The sequence below is a fragment of the Leptodactylus fuscus genome, chromosome 3 (genome assembly GCF_031893055.1).
Source record: "Leptodactylus fuscus isolate aLepFus1 chromosome 3, aLepFus1.hap2, whole genome shotgun sequence".
Lineage (NCBI taxonomy): Eukaryota > Metazoa > Chordata > Amphibia > Anura > Leptodactylidae > Leptodactylus > Leptodactylus fuscus.
In genome coordinates this window covers 164,982,709-165,001,711 of record NC_134267.1, presented here as the reverse complement: position 1 = coordinate 165,001,711, position 19,003 = coordinate 164,982,709, and the positions used below count along the sequence as shown (strand labels likewise).

Below are 19,003 nucleotides of genomic sequence, written 5' to 3'. Positions count from 1 at the left end.
TGAACCCGCCATATAGAACCTCTATTTAGTAAAGATTTCTTGGGGAAATTGTTACTTTTTAACCTGCTAATTCATTAACTCGACATAGTTGTTACTATAGCAGAGGAAAAGGGCAGGACGGCGCTCACAGGTCCAATAGATTTTATTAATAAGAAGAATTGCACAACGCAAACAATCACAGCGTTTCGGGCTGGACGCCCTTTCTCAAGTGCGTATCTAATTAAAAACACACAAATCCATATATAAAGTAACATATAGAATCTATAACATATAAAATCACAAACAGTTAAAATTGTAATGTTGCCAAACTCAGATATAACACTTCAAAGCTGATATACAACATAAAGATATATTAAAAAAAAAAAAAAAAAAAAAGAGAATATAGCACATTGGGAGCATATATAGCTTATCCATATATTCATTGTAAATGGCATCCTTAAAAATAGATATACAATGAGCAGGAAGCTCATATTGTTCACCATATACATAGATCTTTTATCCTAAACACCTTAGTAAATGAGCAGCCTTATTAGACATACTGAGAACTGTGATCTTTATAATAGAAGACAGGACAGCTTCTTACCTTGCAGGAAAAAGCCCTGTAGATACCAAGGATCAGCTATTCTGTTTGGGGAGTGCTGCCTGATCTGTATATATGGTTCACAAGGTTCACTTCCTCCCGGTCGTCCAAGCACTTCCGGGGGAAATGTGCAGTTCACCCTGGAATGCACGTGCGCACAAGGCGCTCACTCATATTTTGTGATCTTTGTCTTAGGGCAGTCATATAGTTTCACTAAGGATATCCTCAGTGTACCCTATAGTCTATAAAAATATATATATATATATATATATATATATATATATATATATATATTTATTTTTTTCTTTTTCCTTTCTTTTTTTCCCTTTTTTTTCCCTTTCTTCCTTTCCCTTTTCCATTTTATTTTATTCTATTTTATTTTCCTATTGTTACTATAGAGATACATATCCCATAACTGGAGAAAGGAGCTGTATCCACCAGAATGTATAAATATGATATGTTATGCTGATTGTTATAAGTGAACTATTAAACTAAATGTATATATAAAACTAAAAATACAAATGGATTTGTAGGTTGTCTCAATTATATTACTACCTTCAATGTCGGACAGGAACAGATACAGCCTATACTTCTAGAAAAAGTTTATTTTTCAAAAAGAAACCGCAGGTTATATTAAGAGGGTCACCAAATATAAGAACCATATTAACACTCAGTAGGCTAAGACAGCATGGGAAAATAAGTACACTTGACAATGGTATAAGAAAACCATTAGCAAAAAAAGTGTGACCATAATTCCAGATGGCAGACAATATTTTAGTTCTATGATCACATCTACTATCTCCTCTCTCCATTGTGGGGATGCTCCTGACAGTTTTTGTATACCAAAATTGGTGTTGAGGTTTCAGGCCACTGAAACAGAGAATAGGGGCATATACCTGTATTTTCCATAGTTCCTCCCTTTCTTGTGCTATTCGCCAATATGTAGTTTCCATCATTGCAACAAGCATGGTCACCAATAGAAGGTAGACAAAAACCATATACACCGAGTAAGCAATGTAAAACAGAGGGAAAGAAGTGTCTGTAGGAATCTGGATGTCAGTCAGTCCCATCATCATTTCAATGGCAATGTATAACATCTTGGAAAAGTCATCTAGATATGGATTAGATTCAGGTTTCTGTGTCTGGTACATAACATAAAATGCTATGGAATAAAGAAGAATAGATTACGATTATGTGGCTACTTATCTGCAATATTACAAATCATGGTGTATAAATAAAATTACAATATACAATATTGAATATCATATTAATACTCAAGTGACACCTAGTACTATTTATATATGATGTACAATATCAATTTTGTTTTTTTTTTACAAGTTAGTAATACATTTTAAAGAGGATTTCCAGGCACATTGGAAAGTCACAGGAAACCAAAGGTTTGCAAAAATAATAAAAAAAAGAATCTATACTCACCTACCTATGGCCCTATGTTCTAGCGTTGGGTCCGCCATTTCATTCAGCACTGGCTGGGTGTTAGGACCCATTCACACTATGGATACGCTGACTGATTCTGAACGTTAAAACACTTTCAGAATCAGCGCGTATAAAGCAGATCCCATTCATTTCAATGGGAGCCGGCATTGAAGTGAATGGGCTGCTTTTTTCTCTACGAGCGCTCCCATTGAAGTGAATGGGAAGCGTTCGCGTGTATGACTCACTCGGCTCATTCCGAGCCGTACACGCGAGCGCTTCCCATTCATTTCAATGGGAGCGCTCGTAGAGAAAAAAGCAGCCCATTCATTTCAATGGGGAGCGCTCGTATGCCGGCTCCCATTGAAATGAATGGGATCTGCTTTATACGCGCTGATTCTGAACGTTTAATGTTTAGAATCAGTCAGCGTATCCGTAGTGTGAATGGGCCCTTAGGACTGTGCGGCAGCCGTGGCCGAGGGGTCGGGTCGCAGCTCGTCCCTCTGCGGTAGCGTCTTGCCACTTGTCACTCCCTTTTTGTCTGGCTTAGCAAGGGTTAAGCCCTTTTGTAGCCAGAGGGCGTGGTCAGGCTGTGACTTACACTCGTGTCGACCAATGACCTCCGCCTTGGGCAGCTGGCCTGACTGAATTGGATCGCCCCTTCCCCTTTTTAAGGAGGGAGGTTTCTCAGCCCACTGCCCTAGTATAATTTCACAATTGCACTGCGTGTGCTCAGGTTAGCTACCATGTTTCCCCAAAAATAAGTCATCCCCCAAAAGTAAGGCATAGCAGTGGTTTTGTTGAATTGCCTAATATAAGGCACCCCCGAAAGTAAGACATCCTCCCAATAATAATAATCTTTCTGCACAAAGCTTGTATGAAGAAAAACATTGCAGCCGGCTGTGCGCGATGTTCCATGTGCACAGGTATTCTGGCTGCTGACGCCACTGCGATACATTGTATCCACTGTTTCTGCTGCTGTAGGATGAGTTGGGAGATGCCAGCTGTGCATACACTAAGCATCGTATGCGGCGGGGGGGTCCACTCTCACAGCTCATCCCACAGCAGCAGGAACAGTGGATACAACGTACGGTATCACAGCAGCAGAATCAGCCGGCTTTCCTGTGCACACAGAGCACCGCACGCAGCGTTCAGCCAGCTGCAATGTTTTTCTTCATACAGTCTTTGCACAGCAAGCACATCTCAGTGTAGCGCAATGGTGGCAGCAGCACACAAAAATTAAATAAGACACCCCCCTGAAAATAAGACATAGCATATCTTTAGGACCAACATTTAATATAAGACACTGTCTTATTTTCGGGGAAACAGTAGCTTAGTTAGAATTTGGTTCGGCAGAATTCTTAGTTAAAGTTAGGAATTTATTATTGTAACTTCAGTTGTTAGCTACCTGTGGTGTTGTCTCACTTGGTCACTGAGTGCACACTATCTATTTATTTGCACTCTAGGACAGGAGTGCTGTCTAGACTGGTGTCCTTTGAGCGGCTGCTCTGAGCTACACAGGCCTCTGTGAATTACAGAAGCTAACCCGGTTGGTGTAGTGGGCTGACGTTAACTGCCAGACCTTATTGACACTAGGGTGTTCCTGTGGGTCAGCGCCCAGTGGGGCTCCACAGGGTTTTTGTTTAATAGTTTTTTTAATAAACCTAGCTGACCGTAACACTGGGCTGGAAGTGAAGTACCATAGGTAACCACTGCAGCCAATTCCTGGCTTCGGCAGTCATATGTTGTGCAACATTAATCCACAGAACTCAGAAATCAGATGCATATGATGTCATGTTTAATTCACGTCACATATGTTTGATCCGAGCAATGAATGGTAGACAGTAAAGTATAACAGATAGCAGTTTCCTAAATATTTCAGTGGCTCAGGCCTTTGTCAATGGGTGCTATGAAAAGAATGAATATAAAATAACATCAGCAACTGGATCTAAATAAAATGTCAAAAAAATACAACAAGGCGCAGAAAATAAAAATTCCATGTCCAATTACAATACAGAAATTTACAACCAAAATAACCACAATGTTTAGGTAACTTTTCTCTTTTATATTTTACTGCCTACTATTTATTGCCTGGGTTAAACATGTGCCATATCTGAAAAAACACCGCATTGCCGGTTTTCGTGGTTACCAGCTAGGATTCGTGGCACTGTCTTGATGGAGAGTTTAATTGGAGTTGCACAGTTTCTGGAGCTCAGTTGGAAGTGGTTTAATTGCACTTTTATTATTATTAGTGTTTATTTATATAGCACCATTGATTCCATGGTGCTTAAAGCACTTGGGAAAGCCCGAAACATGTCAAGCTGGCCTGTTTGTACCCTTGTTTCAATAAAAGGATTTTGACTTTATCCTCCGGATCAAGGTGTGCTTTATCCCAGTGAGTGCAGGTCTCCTGTTTTCAGAACTTTGGTCTTCCTCTGTCCACCATACTAGTATGGCATTGAGCAATAACTATACTCATCACCACCGTGTTACAGTAATAAACAACATATCTCTCTTATATACTGTATGTCAGATTTGTAGGTTTGGAGAAAAACAACTTTGCAATCTTGCAAGCGAGGCAGTTGTTGCATTAGGGGGTGGACCCTTAACCCTGGGAGCACTGTTCTAGCTGTTGAAGTAGAATACATGATGTCACAACATTGAGAGCCTCAACTCTAATTGCATGGAGTGAGGCGATAGGGTCTGAACAGTGCTCCAGGGAGCTGAAGTCCCTCCTCTAATGCGCCATTAGCATTAAGACTTCAAAATAGGTTTTCTCCAAATCTACAAATGTGACAAACATAATAAAGGTATGTTGTTTTTACCCGTAATGTGCTGTGTAACATGGTGGTGAATATGCTTGGGGCAGGTGATAGATTCCCTTTAAAGGTCCAAACATGGCAGGAGATATTCTCCAGGCATGAAACCACAGAAGTCATATATTCTAGAATCTTAACTGAATAGTTCTGATAATCCATTTGGTATTACGCCGATCTTCCACACCAGCTGCTTTGCTAATAGATGTCTAAGAACTGTATGGATTTTGTCTATGAATGGAATGGGCACGTCTGGAATTAGGTAATAGACACAATTTCTTAATAATAAATTACCAAAATCTGTGGAAGCCAAACTGTTAATCTAATGGATATTACAGATGCTAGATCAATTAAGTTTATCTGCAATTAGTTTTATCAACATATATGGATAGTTGATAGACACATAACTATATAGTTTTCCTATTCACTTCTCTTTCTCTCTGCTCACCCTGAAATAGTAAAGCAAATAATATAAAACTTTATCATTAAAATAATGTATAAAATCGGTCATCTCTTACCAGAGCTAAATCCGATTATAATAATGAATACTAAGCAGAACCAACACAGAAGATCCGCAAAGATTATCTGCAAGAAGGGAGATGCAAAATGTAACTCCGTGCCAGTAAATACCCTTCCACAATAGAATTATCCCAGTAGTTGTCTAAGAAAAAATAAGTTTTAGGGCGTCAGATTGTAATTACATTTACTGATAGATGGTATGGAATAAAGTCCTGCCTCATATTTCCAAAGTCAAGTGTTTTTTATTCCCAAGTAGAGCTTTTTAGAGCAGCTGTCTGTGGTCTGGAGTGGTTCTTTAGAAGCCAGAACAAAATGTGGCAGTTATGGTCCGGGCAAATAAGAAATTGTATATAAGGTCACATACAAGGGCTGGACAAAATATGAAGCAAATCCCCATTTTCTTGTAGATAAGTTGCCATCGCTCCATTTTACTCAGTTTACATCACGGTTGCTAAACTGTATTGTATGCGCTGTTCTATAAATCTATTTATTTGTGTTTTAGGGCATGATATGTCAGAAGTAAAAGAGTTCCAAAGGGGACTAATCATTGGTGGGTGCCTGGCAGGGGCGTCTGTGACACACGTTTGTAAGTTGTGGGTGTGTGTTAAGGTGTCAGGTCTACGGTTTCCCTGATCCCATCTCAGTATGCAAAGATCAGCAAAACATTTGTAGACAGAAGAAGCTGTGGCTGATCACCACCATGTATGTCATCTATTTGCCATGCATATCTGACAGTTTACACTACACTACTACTGATACCCTTACCCAAGGTTCACACAATCATGTTTCACCCATCTGTGTGATTGCTATATCACATCATACTTATCTATGACACTAGGAGTCTCTGCCATACTGTGACATACTGTCCCATACTGTAATCAGTACAAGACAGTATGTTGCTTGGAGGCAGGGACTTCTAACATCACAGATAACTATGATACTAGGAGTCCAGTTCCTGGCATGAAGTTCAGATCTGTAAATTTGGCAAATCTAGCTTTAGACTAAGGTCCCACATTGCAGAAAAGCTGCTCTTTAATGAAGATTTTACATAAAAAAGCAACTTTTTTGCAATGTGTGGCCTCCACTTTAAACTTGCATTCAATTTTAGGGGGCATCATTTTGGGTTCTTTGGCTTCAATTCAGTAACATTTTGTCCCTCGGGTCAAGCTTTGACTTTTGACCACAGCTGCTGTTATCTGCACATACTGTGATAGTTTTTGCATACAGAGATGTGGTCACGTAAATCACACACCTAAAACATATAAACATACTTTTAGAACAACACAAGTAATAAAGCTTAACAGCAGTGATATAAGCTTAAACAGAGGAAAAAATGCAGTGTTTCCAGGGATGGAAGAGTCATGAAAAGTTTAACTTATGTAAAAAAATAGGGGTGTTCAGTTATGTTGTTTACATCCTAGTTTGGGAAATGGGATTGAACAGATATGGACTGACTGTCTTTATGGGCCCTTTGGCTGGGTTGAATCTATGGCATCCCAATATTAGCTGACTGGAATACAAGAACTTATTAGTTAATATTTTTTGTACAACTATATAGTAAAAAAAAAAAATCCTCTGATAATGAAGATGAAAAACTAGACTAGACAAAGACTGAGTAAAATCGCATGACCCACAACCCTTATTTTAGCAGAAGGATGGGCAGACTCTTTTGGTACTAGTGTGAATTAAGTCAAATGCTGCCGAGATGGTTCTCTAAATTGTACAGGGTCACATATACTGTGCACACCATTTGGAAAATGCTTTTAGTTTATTTGCAGGAAAAGTACAGTCCCGTTAGTTATTTTCTGCTCTGTTTCTATTACATATGCAGGCTTCTTACCTTCTGAATCATTATTGAAAATTGGCCCAGCATTTTAAATCCTCGAGCAAAGTAGATTGAATTGCACCATCCAATTATTAAAGCCAGAGAAAGTGGAATTGCTTCTCCCTCATGTCCCAGAGCTCTCAGTATTGCTGCAGAGAAAATTAACAGCGAATATCCCACCCTATGGAAAACACCATCTTAGTTAGTGGGCAGGTAGATGATACTGCAGAAATCAGACGGCACTACACAAAGCCATTGACAGGAGATTTATGTACTTCATCCACTTCTGATTTGCTTTTTGTATTGTTCTCTATATGCTGCAATATTAGAATAGCAATGTAAAATAATCAAAACTGATGGAAACAAATGAATGTAATAGGTTGAGGCCCAAAGACCTTTATATTACCAAAGCAACCCCCAGGCTGCCTATTCATAATACAGACTGTCAATTTGGAGTCTATTAAGTTCCACTGACAGAACTTGCCACAATGACAATGCGCCAGACAGCTTGTCGTTCTGACATATTTATAAGCAAAAGTAGATGCGTTACTTTGGATTAACATAGTAATCAAATGGATTGCGGGTGCTGGCAGACGCGGCGTTCTTTATTAGGGCTAATAGTTTTGACTCTTTTGAAAGACAAAGGAGTTGTGTGAATTTCTCTTTCATTGCTTTGAATGTGCAGAGCAGAATGGGTAATCCTGTGCATATGGGAGATGATAAGCATTGCTCGCTTTGCTTGGAAAAACATAATGCTCCTTGATGATCGGAATAAAACATGTTTCTTTTATATGTAAAGCTGGCACCACAGCAAGCTATACTGAAAAAATACTGGCTAGTTGGCACGGTAAGACAACATTGCAACCCAGTTCACAGATCTAAGCTCCCACTATACCTTCTGTCTACATAAATTCACTTCTTACAGTAATAGAATTATAGTGGTGTGACTGAGGCAAATGAAATATGTAGTCGCCAAATCCCTACTTCCTACAAAAGTACACAATAAAATTGTAAGTAACATCATTGTTGCATTCGCATAGTATAATTTCTAATAATCTAATACAGTATGTGTTTTATGTACAGTCTTGTGACTCAGCAACATTAAAGCTATTCTGAAAATACATGACTCGAATATAAAGTTGTAGACTGATGCAAGAAATACACACGATACCTGGGAAACAGGCCGTTTACAAATTTATGTTGGGAGCAATTTGAAATGGATGGTCCCTGTAAAGTCTTTAAGAGGAGTGGTCCTATCAAAGAAGACAATGTACAATGTCAGACTTGGGTGTCTAGGACACACCAGTAATATTCATTCTAAGGCCCACTGTAACTTTACACACAAATATGACCCATTCCCAAACTCCTACAAGCCTACACCAGGTGCTTTTAGTAGTAGCTTGCTACCTAGCTCTTGTCTCTGACTGTTTCTGTCTCCGAGACCCTGGAAGTAGCCCGCCGACTAGTTTATGCCCTGAACTAGGGTTCTCTTAGATCTGTGAGCTAAGCAGCAGGTCTCAGGTAGCACTAATAGAAAGTAATAATTCTGTCGCACACACGTTTTTTAGGTGAAAAAATGAAAAGACTTTTAATTCATGACTTCAACACAGATACAAAAGTTGACATGGAATGCATAAGGAGGTTATAGTACACAGGTCTAGCTGTAGATTAATAGTTGCAAACGTTTCGGTCGACCTTCATCAAGCTAGATCTATAAGTGCTCACTGTGGGGATTACATGGCGTAGCACCAATATGATACATTTGACAGAGACTTCAGCCCCAGGTTGGATCTGGAGTAGGCCTCAGCACAGGTGTGGTCTCATTACTGGGCTAGAAAAAGCTGCAACTCTTGTATTGGAGGGCAGTTCCATGAGGTGAAAGGAGGTGTGTGGTTCTGTCCTGTAACCCTGAGTCTGGTGATACTATATTGTGCTTGTTTTGTTTGTGTGGCTGGAAGTAATCCACACGTATAGTTATCAGTTCTGTTTAGTTAGCCGCTCAGACTAGCAAGATTTTTATGCCACTTACACACCTGCGCTCATTGTCCAGTTTGTGCAATCTGGACGGTTTCCATCTTCTGCCCCGCGTAAACTGGACAGGAGACGGAAACTCGGCAGTCGGTTATAAAACCCATTCACTTGAATGGGTATGCAAAGGTGACCGCCTGTGTGCGTCTTCTGCCTGTTCGTGGGGAAACCATTTTTTTTAAGCTGGACATAAAGTCGGACATGCAGGACATTGGATCTGGTTAAAAAGAAAGGTTTCCCTGCGGATAGGCAGAAGACGCACACGGGCAGTCACCTTTGGAAACCCATTCAAGTGAAAGGGTAAAATTGAGCGCCAGGATCCTGTCTCCTGTCCTTTTTCGCGGGGCAGAAGACGGAAACCGGCTAGATTGCACAAACTGGACAACGAGCGCAGTTGTCAACCCCTTTATTTTGTTTTTGCCTGAAATTAAGGCTGTATTTTGTTTTGCTCATTTTGTGCCTGAAGTCAAGGTTTATATATTTTCATTTTTTTTCTAAATAAACCAGTTTGCTGCATATTTTATGTCCCTGTCTTGACTATTTGGGTCTGCACCACTGCTTCTACCGAGTTACCTTCCCCACAATATTTATATATATGTGAGGACGGGCACTAAAAGTATCAATGGTGTACTTTAACATTTTATGGCTGCATAGGTTAGTTGAGAAGCTGTATGCCATGTCACGTACCACTTGTGCAGAATTTGGGGTCCTGGGGGTCAGTCCGAGCTTCTCACTATTTACAGTACATGATTAGACTGGAAATTTTAAAATTTTGTCTGCATAAGGATATACCAATACATAAAATATCTTGAACTAAATGTTATGGACTCTAGTGAGTATTGGGTGTTACCGTACATTAATAAGGAAAAAGGACCACCAGTTGATGCATTTCCAACATATTTTTTGGGACCAAGTTTAATAAGCAAAGGAATCTGAAAAATAAGCAAAACATGAACTGAGGCTTCAAATGAGCTTGAAAACACATTTTTCACTTCTCCAGTTCTCATGTTGCTATGTATAGCCAATTAAAAAAACGTTCCAAGTATACAGTACCTCGCTGACAAGAATAAAGATCGCTCCAAAGAGTGTAATTATCTCCCCCGCCAGCCTCACAAAGTCTTCCGAACTTCTATAAGATTCCTTAAGGAACATGAAACACATTGTGTTATACAGAAAGGTATGTATTATACTCAGTGGTTTGGCTTGTAATGTAATAATTTGCAATAATTAGCTTAACAAAATCTTTAGCAACTTACGCAAATATTCTTTTGTTTCATCACCATTATACTATCTCCTTCTTCAGGTGGCAAGGGCTTCAAAGGTCGATAGAGGCTGACAGTTGTGAATATCACCATGTAAGTGAGATAGCTGAGCATCCAAACAAGGAAACTCTTATAGCCAAATGACTTCCATTTCTGACTTAGCAGTTCTTTGACTGGAGTAACATCCACAAGTTTTCGTACCTGGAGTATATACAAAGACATGTACAACATTTGATTTGGGAAGCTGGCCTGGTTCACATCTGCGTTAGATATTCTGTTGGGGAAGTGCACTTGGAGACCCCTTGAATGGTATACCAAATGCATTAAAAAGCGGTTAGCGAAAAAAACACACGGACCCCATAGACTATAATGGGGTCTGTGTGTTTTCCACATGGTGTCTGCATGAATCATGCGGAGAAAAAAGTGCTGCAACAAGTATTTTTGTCTTCACATGATTCATGCGGACACCAATCGGAAACTACACAGATCCCATTATAGTCCGTGTATTTTCTTTGCTATCCACTTTTTAATGCATTCAGTATTCCATTTGGGGGTTCCCCAAGTGGAGTCTATGAACGGAATACCGAATGCAGATGTGAACCAGGCCTTAAAAACCCCAATGAATGTACTCTGCTGAGTATGAGGGCAGTTCTGGTCCTAGTCAGCCACTAAGGAGTACACGAATGATGGAAAACGAAAAAGTAAACCCTGAGCTATTCTGGTATGGACAGTGATATAGAGAGACTGGAGTCCTGAGTCTGAAGACCATCAAAGGCCCACATGTGAGAGATAGTAAAGAATTCTGAAAAAAAAACTTGGGACATGAATTACTTGAGGGAACACACAGATAAAACATAAGTGTCACCAATTCCAGTAATACATCAGCCAATATACTAAACAGGATAAACATAGAAATGTTCCAAGCCAAGCTAAACAAAATAAACGTGAGCAAGGGCTGTGGGCTAAGATAGATTTCACCCACAAGTATATGAAGAAGTCCAGTAATTTCTTTACCCCTATTAATTTTATTAACCCCCTTAATATTTAAACATTCTCTAGTGACTGGTACAGTGCCAATGGACTGGTGCAAGGCAAATTTCTGTCTTTTCAAAAAGGGCTTGTTTGTATGGAGATATAAGTAGAAGCCTGGACAGAGGGGAGGCTGTAGATATAGTGTTCCTAGACTTTACAAAAGCATCTGACACTGTCCATCCTAGACATTTTATGGGTAAAAGCAAATCCATTGGCTTGCACAATGTAGTTTGTAATTGGATTGAAAACTGGTTAATGGTTCATATCCAGAGAGTTGTGGTCAGTGACTGAAGCTCAGAAAGTCCTCTGTTATAAGTGGTGTACCCCAGGGGTCAGTGCTGGGTCTTATTTTATAAGTGGTGTACCCCAGGGGTCAGTGCTAGGTCCTCTGTTATGAGTAGTGTACACATGAGTCAGTGCTGGGTCCTCAGTTATAAGTGGTGTACGCCAGGGGTCAGTTCTGGGTCCTCTGTTATAAGTAGTGTACCCCAGGGGTCAGTGCTGGGTCCTTTGTTACCAGTAGTGTACCCCAGGGGTCAGTGCTTGGTCCTGTGTTATAAGTGGTGTACCCCAGGAGTCAGTGCTGGGTCCTCTGTTATGAGTGGTGTACGCCAGGGGTCAGTGCTGGGTCCTCTGTTATGAGTGGTGTACCCCAGGGGTCAGTGCTTGGTCCTCTGTTATAAGTGGTGTACCCCAGGGGTCAGTGCTAGGTCCTGTGTTATAAGTAGTGTACACATGGGTCAGTGCTGGGTCAGCTGTTATAAGTGGTGTACGCCAGGGGTCAGTGCTGGGTCCTCTTTTATAAGTGGTGTACCCCAGGGGACAGTGCTGGCTCCTCTGTTATGAGTGGTGTACCCCAGGAGTCAGTGCTGGGTCCTCTGTTATAAGTGGTGTACCCCAGGGGTCAGTGCTGGGTCCGCTGTTACAAGTAGTGTACCCCAGGGGTCAGTGCTTGGTCCTGTGTTACAAGTGATGTACCCCAGGAGTCAGTGCTGGGTCCTCTTTTATGAGTGGTGTACGCCAGGGGTCAGTGCTGGGTCCTCAGTTATAAGTGGTGTACCCCAGGGGTCAGTGCTGGGTCCTCAGTTATAAGTGGTGTACCCCAGGGGTCATTGCTGGGTCCTCAGTTATAAGTGGTGTACGCCAGGGTCAGTGCTGGGTCCTCAGTTATAAGTGGTGTACCCCAGGGGTCAGTGCTGGGTCCTCAGTTATAAGTGGTGTACGCCAGGGGTCAGTGCTGGGTCCTCAGTTATAAGTGGTGTACCCCAGGGATCAGTGCTGGGTCCTCTAGTAGGAGTGGTGTACCCCAGGAGTCAGTGCTGGGTCCTCTGTTATAAGTGGTGTACCCCAGGGGTCAGTGCTGGGTCCTCAGTTATAAGTGGTGTACGCCAGGGGTCAGTGCTGGGTCCTCAGTTATAAGTGGTGTACCCCAGGGGTCAGTGCTGGGTCCTCAGTTATAAGTGGTGTACCCCAGGGGTCATTGCTGGGTCCTCAGTTATAAGTGGTGTACGCCACGGGTCATTGCTGGGTCCTCATTTATAAGTGGTGTACGCCAGGGGTCAGTGCTGGGTCCTCAGTTATAAGTGGTGTACGCCAGGGGTCAGTGCTGGGTCCTCAGTTATAAGTGGTGTACCCCAGGGATCAGTGCTGGGTCCTCTGGTAGGAGTGGTGTACCCCAGGAGTCAGTGCTGGGTCCTCTGTTATAAGTGGTGTACCCCAGGGGTCAGTGCTGGGTCCTCAGTTATAAGTGGTGTACCCCAGGGGTCAGTGCTGGGTCCTCAGTTATAAGTGGTGTACGCCAGGGGTCAGTGCTGGGTCCTCAGTTATAAGTGGTGTACCCCAGGGATCAGTGCTGGGTCCTCTGGTAGGAGTGGTGTACCCCAGGAGTCAGTGCTGGGTCCTCTGTTATAAGTGGTGTACCCCAGGGGTCAGTGCTGGGTCCTCAGTTATAAGTGGTGTACGCCAGGGGTCAGTGCTGGGTCCTCAGTTATAAGTGGTGTACCCCAGGGGTCAGTGCTTGGTCCTGTGTTATAAGTGGTGTACCCCAGGAGTCAGTGATGGGTCCTCTGTTATAAGTGGTGTACCCAGACCTCAGTGCTAGGTCCTCTGTTATAAGTAGTGTACACATGGGTCAGTGCTGGGTCAGCTGTTATAAAAGAGGACCCAGCACTGACCCCTGGGGTACACCACTTATAAGTGGTGTACCCCAGGGGTCAGTGATGGGTCCTCTGTTATAAGTGGTGTACCCCAGGCCTCAGTGCTGAGTCCGCTGTTATAAGTAGTGTACGCCAGGGGTCAGTGCTGGGTCCTCAGTTATAAGTGGTGTACCCCAGGGGTCAGTGCTGGGTCCTCAGTTATAAGTGGTGTACCCCAGGGGTCAGTGCTGGGTCCTCAGTTATAAGTGGTGTACGCCAGGGGTCAGTGCTGGGTCCTCAGTTATAAGTGGTGTACCCCAGGGGTCAGTGCTGGGTCCTCAGTTATAAGTGGTGTACCCCAGGGGTCAGTGCTGGGTCCTCAGTTATAAGTGGTGTACCCCAGGGGTCAGTGATGGGTCCTCTGTTATAAGTGGTGTACCCCAGGCCTCAGTGCTGAGTCCGCTGTTATAAGTAGTGTACGCCAGGGGTCAGTGCTGGGTTCCCTGTTATAAGTGGTGTGCTCCAGGGGTCAGTGCTGAGTCGTCTGTTATGACTTTTTTTTAACATATTCAATGTTTTTTTATTGTTTTGGTATGTATGACTTTTTTTCACCTTTAATTGCTATTTTTGGAGTGACAAAACTACATTAATTAGCGTTTTTGTGTTATTTTTTACAGTGTTCACTAGAGATGAGCGAACACTGTTCGAAACGGCCGTAGGAATGAATGGAGCCGGCCAGCCGCTTAACCCCCTGTGTGCTACGTCCATTCATTCCTATGGGTGCGTGTTATTCGAAACGGGAGTTTCTAATAGTGTTTGCTCATCTCTAGTGTTCACCATATGGAACAGATAACAATATTTTTGGATAATGTGTACTTCTACACACATAGGGATACCAAATATGTTTATTTTATTTTGTTTATGTTACTTATTTTTTATATTAAATTAAGCCCTGGTTCACATCTGTGTTCGGTATTCCGTTCGGGGAGTCTGCTGTGGAATACCATATAATATAATATTCTACTCTGTATGACACCAACTAGAGACTGTGTGACTTTATGATTTGGAAGGAAACGCATCGGATTTCCCATTGAATATAGAACAATTCTCTCATTTTGTGGGCTTGTTGGTTCTCTGGCTCTGATATAAGAATACTATGCTGGGATTTTAATATTGTATACATCCATTGGGATATTTGTATGTTTATGATACTATTAATAAGGGTTACGTTGGTGATTATTAATATTCTGTGATATATCCCTTTAATTATAACGGTAATGACTTCAAAAAACCAATATATTGTTATAGTATAAACATAACATCCGTGTCATTCATGAAGAATAGGATAGTATTACTGCTAATGTGCATGTGTCCAGATACATCCAATTGTTATGGATATTGTACTATGGAGAGCTATAGCTAATAAAAGCATACCATTTACTGCTATAATGATCATTAAATAGAAACATTTTATTTTTCTATGACGGATCTCATAAGTCCAGCCTAAATATAAGACAGAATATTCATAAGCAGATATAAAGAGTTCAGTAATGAATATCATCTATAGACAGAACCGTTACATACAATCATATATATAGGAGACACATGGGATTATATACTGTCAGATGGGATTACGAAGGCCTTCCCCAACCCTTTCTTTGTAAGGGGGTAATATCCCTCCAATCCTTGGCTCTAAACATCCATCTGATGATCTCTAGAGAGCTGTAATATGGTTGTGTAATACCAGCCTTAATTAAAGGAAACCTCCCGTGCTCTAATGTAGCATTGAAGCAGTTTTAGGTTCAGTGATTCCTTCCCATTAGCCAAAACATTTCAATGAATAGTCTATTAAATTGGAAATCTGGCTGTCCATAATCTCATCATATTCTCCGTTTCACAGCCCATGTCTAAGTTCTGGTGACCTTCTACGCTCTTGGTCAATAATGACACAGACACAAAAAAATGATGTAATTTACATAAGCGCACAATTTTTTTTTTATTTAGTTGGCTATAAATCTCCCACAATGAGTCGTAAATCCTGAACTCATTAAATAAAAATAATGAGCAGGTGTCCGTTGATGTAACAAGGTCACAGGGAATTAGGCTGAAAAGTCAGACGCTCTCTCCGCTGTGAACTGCAGTATATCACGCTTTCCTCCAACTATGAACTAGTTAATTGCATATTTTTTGGAGCAATATTAAAATTCATATTTAATTCATTTGGATATTATTAGCATGGCTTTTAGCTAGGAATAATTGATGACACAAACTGTTTTACTTCAATTTAAAGAAATAAATATTTATGATGTGCGTTTATGTTCGCTCTGCGCCTTTGGAGAATTTTGGATCTTTTAGTTAATGGTGTCTTAGGAGCTGGTAAAAGAAAATATGCATAAAGTGCGGCTCTTTCTAAGAGTCCTACTATAGCTAATCCTCTTACAAGAAAGTATTTTAATCCTATACTGCTCATACAGTACAGGTACTCGAGAAATGAAAACATCAATTAGGTGTGAAGAGAAACACGATTGCAATGAATTGCAGGCAGCGAGCATTTAAGTCAACATGTAGCGGGTGAAAAATAGCCAATAAAGGGCAATCGGAGAGAATAACAGAATGAGATTACTTGCAAAGAGCACATGTTCATTTCTCTTGGTAGCTAGTGAAAGTATGAGGCAATAAAAGGATAATAGAGAGCAAAATTAAAAAGTGTACCGACTCCTCGCAACTAATGGGATGATATTAGTGGCGGAGGGAAAAATAGCTCTCATTTTAGTTTCTCCAACTAAAGTCATAAATATACTTTATGGACAGAGGGGTGGAACTAATCTAGATTTCTACATATAACAAAATGCACAAAATATCATCAATAATTCTATGTTATATTGCAAGAAGGAAAAACATCAACATTTCAAAGACACTGGTCATAAGACTAATGTTTATTGCAGCGGCCCCCAACCTGTGGCTCTCCGGCTGTTGCGTAACTACACTTGCCATTATTCTCACTATTCTTTTTCAAGACTACAACTCCTAGCATTCTGGCAGCTGTAGGCTTGCAACAAGTGGCGTGCCAGAGGACCACTGGCTTACTGGGATTTTTCCATCGCCATCAGGATAATTCATCAGTATGTGATCTGTGAGGGTCTGACACTTGGACCCTGGACAGATCAGCTGTATCGGGAGCCTGATGCTGCGGCAGTGGACAGGTTGTGCATGCAATCTTCTATCCTATTGACTGCTTGAGCTCCCCGGCCACTGCAGCATCTCCTGATGCCCCCCAAACTGCTGGGACAATCCATTTGTGGCTGGAAAATCCCTTTAAACCTATAACCATCACTAGAGATGAGCGAACACTAAAATGTTCGAGGTTCGAAATTCGATTCGAACAGCCGCTCACTGTTCGAGTGTTCGAATGGGTTTCGAACCCCATTATAGTCTATGGGGAACATAAACTCGTTAAGGGGGAAACCCAAATTCGTGTCTGGAGGGTCACCAAGTCCACTATGACACCCCAGGAAATGATACCAACACCCTGGAATGACACTGGGACAGCAGGGGAAGCATGTCTGGGGGCATAAAAGTCACTTTATTTCATGGAAATCCCTGTCAGTTTGCGATTTTCGCAAGCTAACTTTTCCCCATAGAAATGCATTGGCCAGTGCTGATTGGCCAGAGTACGGAACTCGACCAATCAGCGCTGGCTCTGCTGGAGGAGGCGGAGTCTAAGATAGCTCCACACCAGTCTCCATTCAGGTCCGACCTTAGACTCCGCCTCCTCCGGCAGAGCCAGCGCTGATTGGCCGAAGGCTGGCCAATGCATTCCTATGCGAATGCAGACTTAGCAGTGCTGAGTCAGTTTTGCTCAACTACACATCTGATGCACACTCGGCACTGCTACATCAGATGTAGCAATCTGATGTAGCAGAGCCGAGGGTGCACTAGAACCCCTGTGCAAACTCAGTTCACGCTAATAGAATGCATTGGCCAGCGCTGATTGGCCAATGCATTCTATTAGCCCGATGAAGTAGAGCTGAATGTGTGTGCTAAGCACACACATTCAGCACTGCTTCATCAAGCCAATACAATGCATTAGCCAGTGCTGATTGGCCAGAGTACGGAATTCGGCCAATCAGCGCTGGCCAATGCATTCTATTAGCCCGATGAAGTAGAGCTGAATGTGTGTGCTAAGCACACACATTCAGCACTGCTTCATCAAGCCAATACAATGCATTAGCCAGTGCTGATTGGCCAGAGTACGGAATTCGGCCAATCAGCGCTGGCTCTGCTGGAGGAGGCGGAGTCTAAGGTCGCTCCACACCAGTCTCCATTCAGGTCCGACCTTAGACTCCGCCTCCTCCGGCAGAGCCAGCGCTGATTGGCCGAAGGCTGGCCAATGCATTCCTATGCGAATGCAGACTTAGCAGTGCTGAGTCAGTTTTGCTCAACTACACATCTGATGCACACTCGGCACTGCTACATCAGATGTAGCAATCTGATGTAGCAGAGCCGAGGGTGCACTAGAACCCCTGTGCAAACTCAGTTCACGCTAATAGAATGCATTGGCCAGCGCTGATTGGCCAATGCATTCTATTAGCCCGATGAAGTAGAGCTGAATGTGTGTGCTAAGCACACACATTCAGCACTGCTTCATCAAGCCAATACAATGCATTAGCCAGTGCTGATTGGCCAGAGTACGGAATTCGGCCAATCAGCGCTGGCTCTGCTGGAGGAGGCGGAGTCTAAGGTCGCTCCACACCAGTCTCCATTCAGGTCCGACCTTAGACTCCGCCTCCTCCGGCAGAGCCAGCGCTGATTGGCCGAAGGCTGGCCAATGCATTCCTATGCGAATGCAGACTTAGCAGTGCTGAGTCAGTTTTGCTCAACTACACATCTGATGCACACTCGGCACTGCTACATCAGATGTAGCAATCTGATGTAGCAGAGCCGAGGGTGCACTAGAACCCCTGTGCAAACTCAGTTCACGCTAATAGAATGCATTGGCCAGCGCTGATTGGCCAATGCATTCTATTAGCCCGATGAAGTAGAGCTGAATGTGTGTGCTAAGCACACACATTCAGCACTGCTTCATCAAGCCAATACAATGCATTAGCCAGTGCTGATTGGCCAGAGTACGGAATTCGGCCAATCAGCGCTGGCCAATGCATTCTATTAGCCCGATGAAGTAGAGCTGAATGTGTGTGCTAAGCACACACATTCAGCTCTACTTCATCGGGCTAATAGAATGCATTGGCCAGCGCTGATTGGCCAGAGTACGGAACTCGACCAATCAGCGCTGGCTCTGCTGGAGGAGGCGGAGTCTAAGGTCGGACCTGAATGGAGACTGGTGTGGAGCGATCTTAGACTCCGCCTCCTCCAGC

At 42.3% G+C, this 19,003-nt stretch overlaps 1 protein-coding gene across 1 annotated transcript in view; it reads right to left on the bottom strand.

Annotated features, from left to right (window-relative positions):
• LOC142197966 (transient receptor potential cation channel subfamily V member 5-like) overlaps nucleotides 1-19,003 on the bottom strand; it is a 41,599-nt gene that overhangs the window by 3,624 nt on the left and 18,972 nt on the right. The window contains exons 8-13 of the mRNA XM_075268715.1: nucleotides 10,456-10,662; nucleotides 10,253-10,339; nucleotides 10,055-10,131; nucleotides 7,187-7,352; nucleotides 5,346-5,412; nucleotides 1,477-1,742 (exon numbers count right to left, since the gene is read on the bottom strand). Coding sequence (XP_075124816.1) covers nucleotides 1,477-1,742; nucleotides 5,346-5,412; nucleotides 7,187-7,352; nucleotides 10,055-10,131; nucleotides 10,253-10,339; nucleotides 10,456-10,662 — 870 coding nt within the window. The remainder of the gene's footprint in view (nucleotides 1-1,476; nucleotides 1,743-5,345; nucleotides 5,413-7,186; nucleotides 7,353-10,054; nucleotides 10,132-10,252; nucleotides 10,340-10,455; nucleotides 10,663-19,003) is intronic.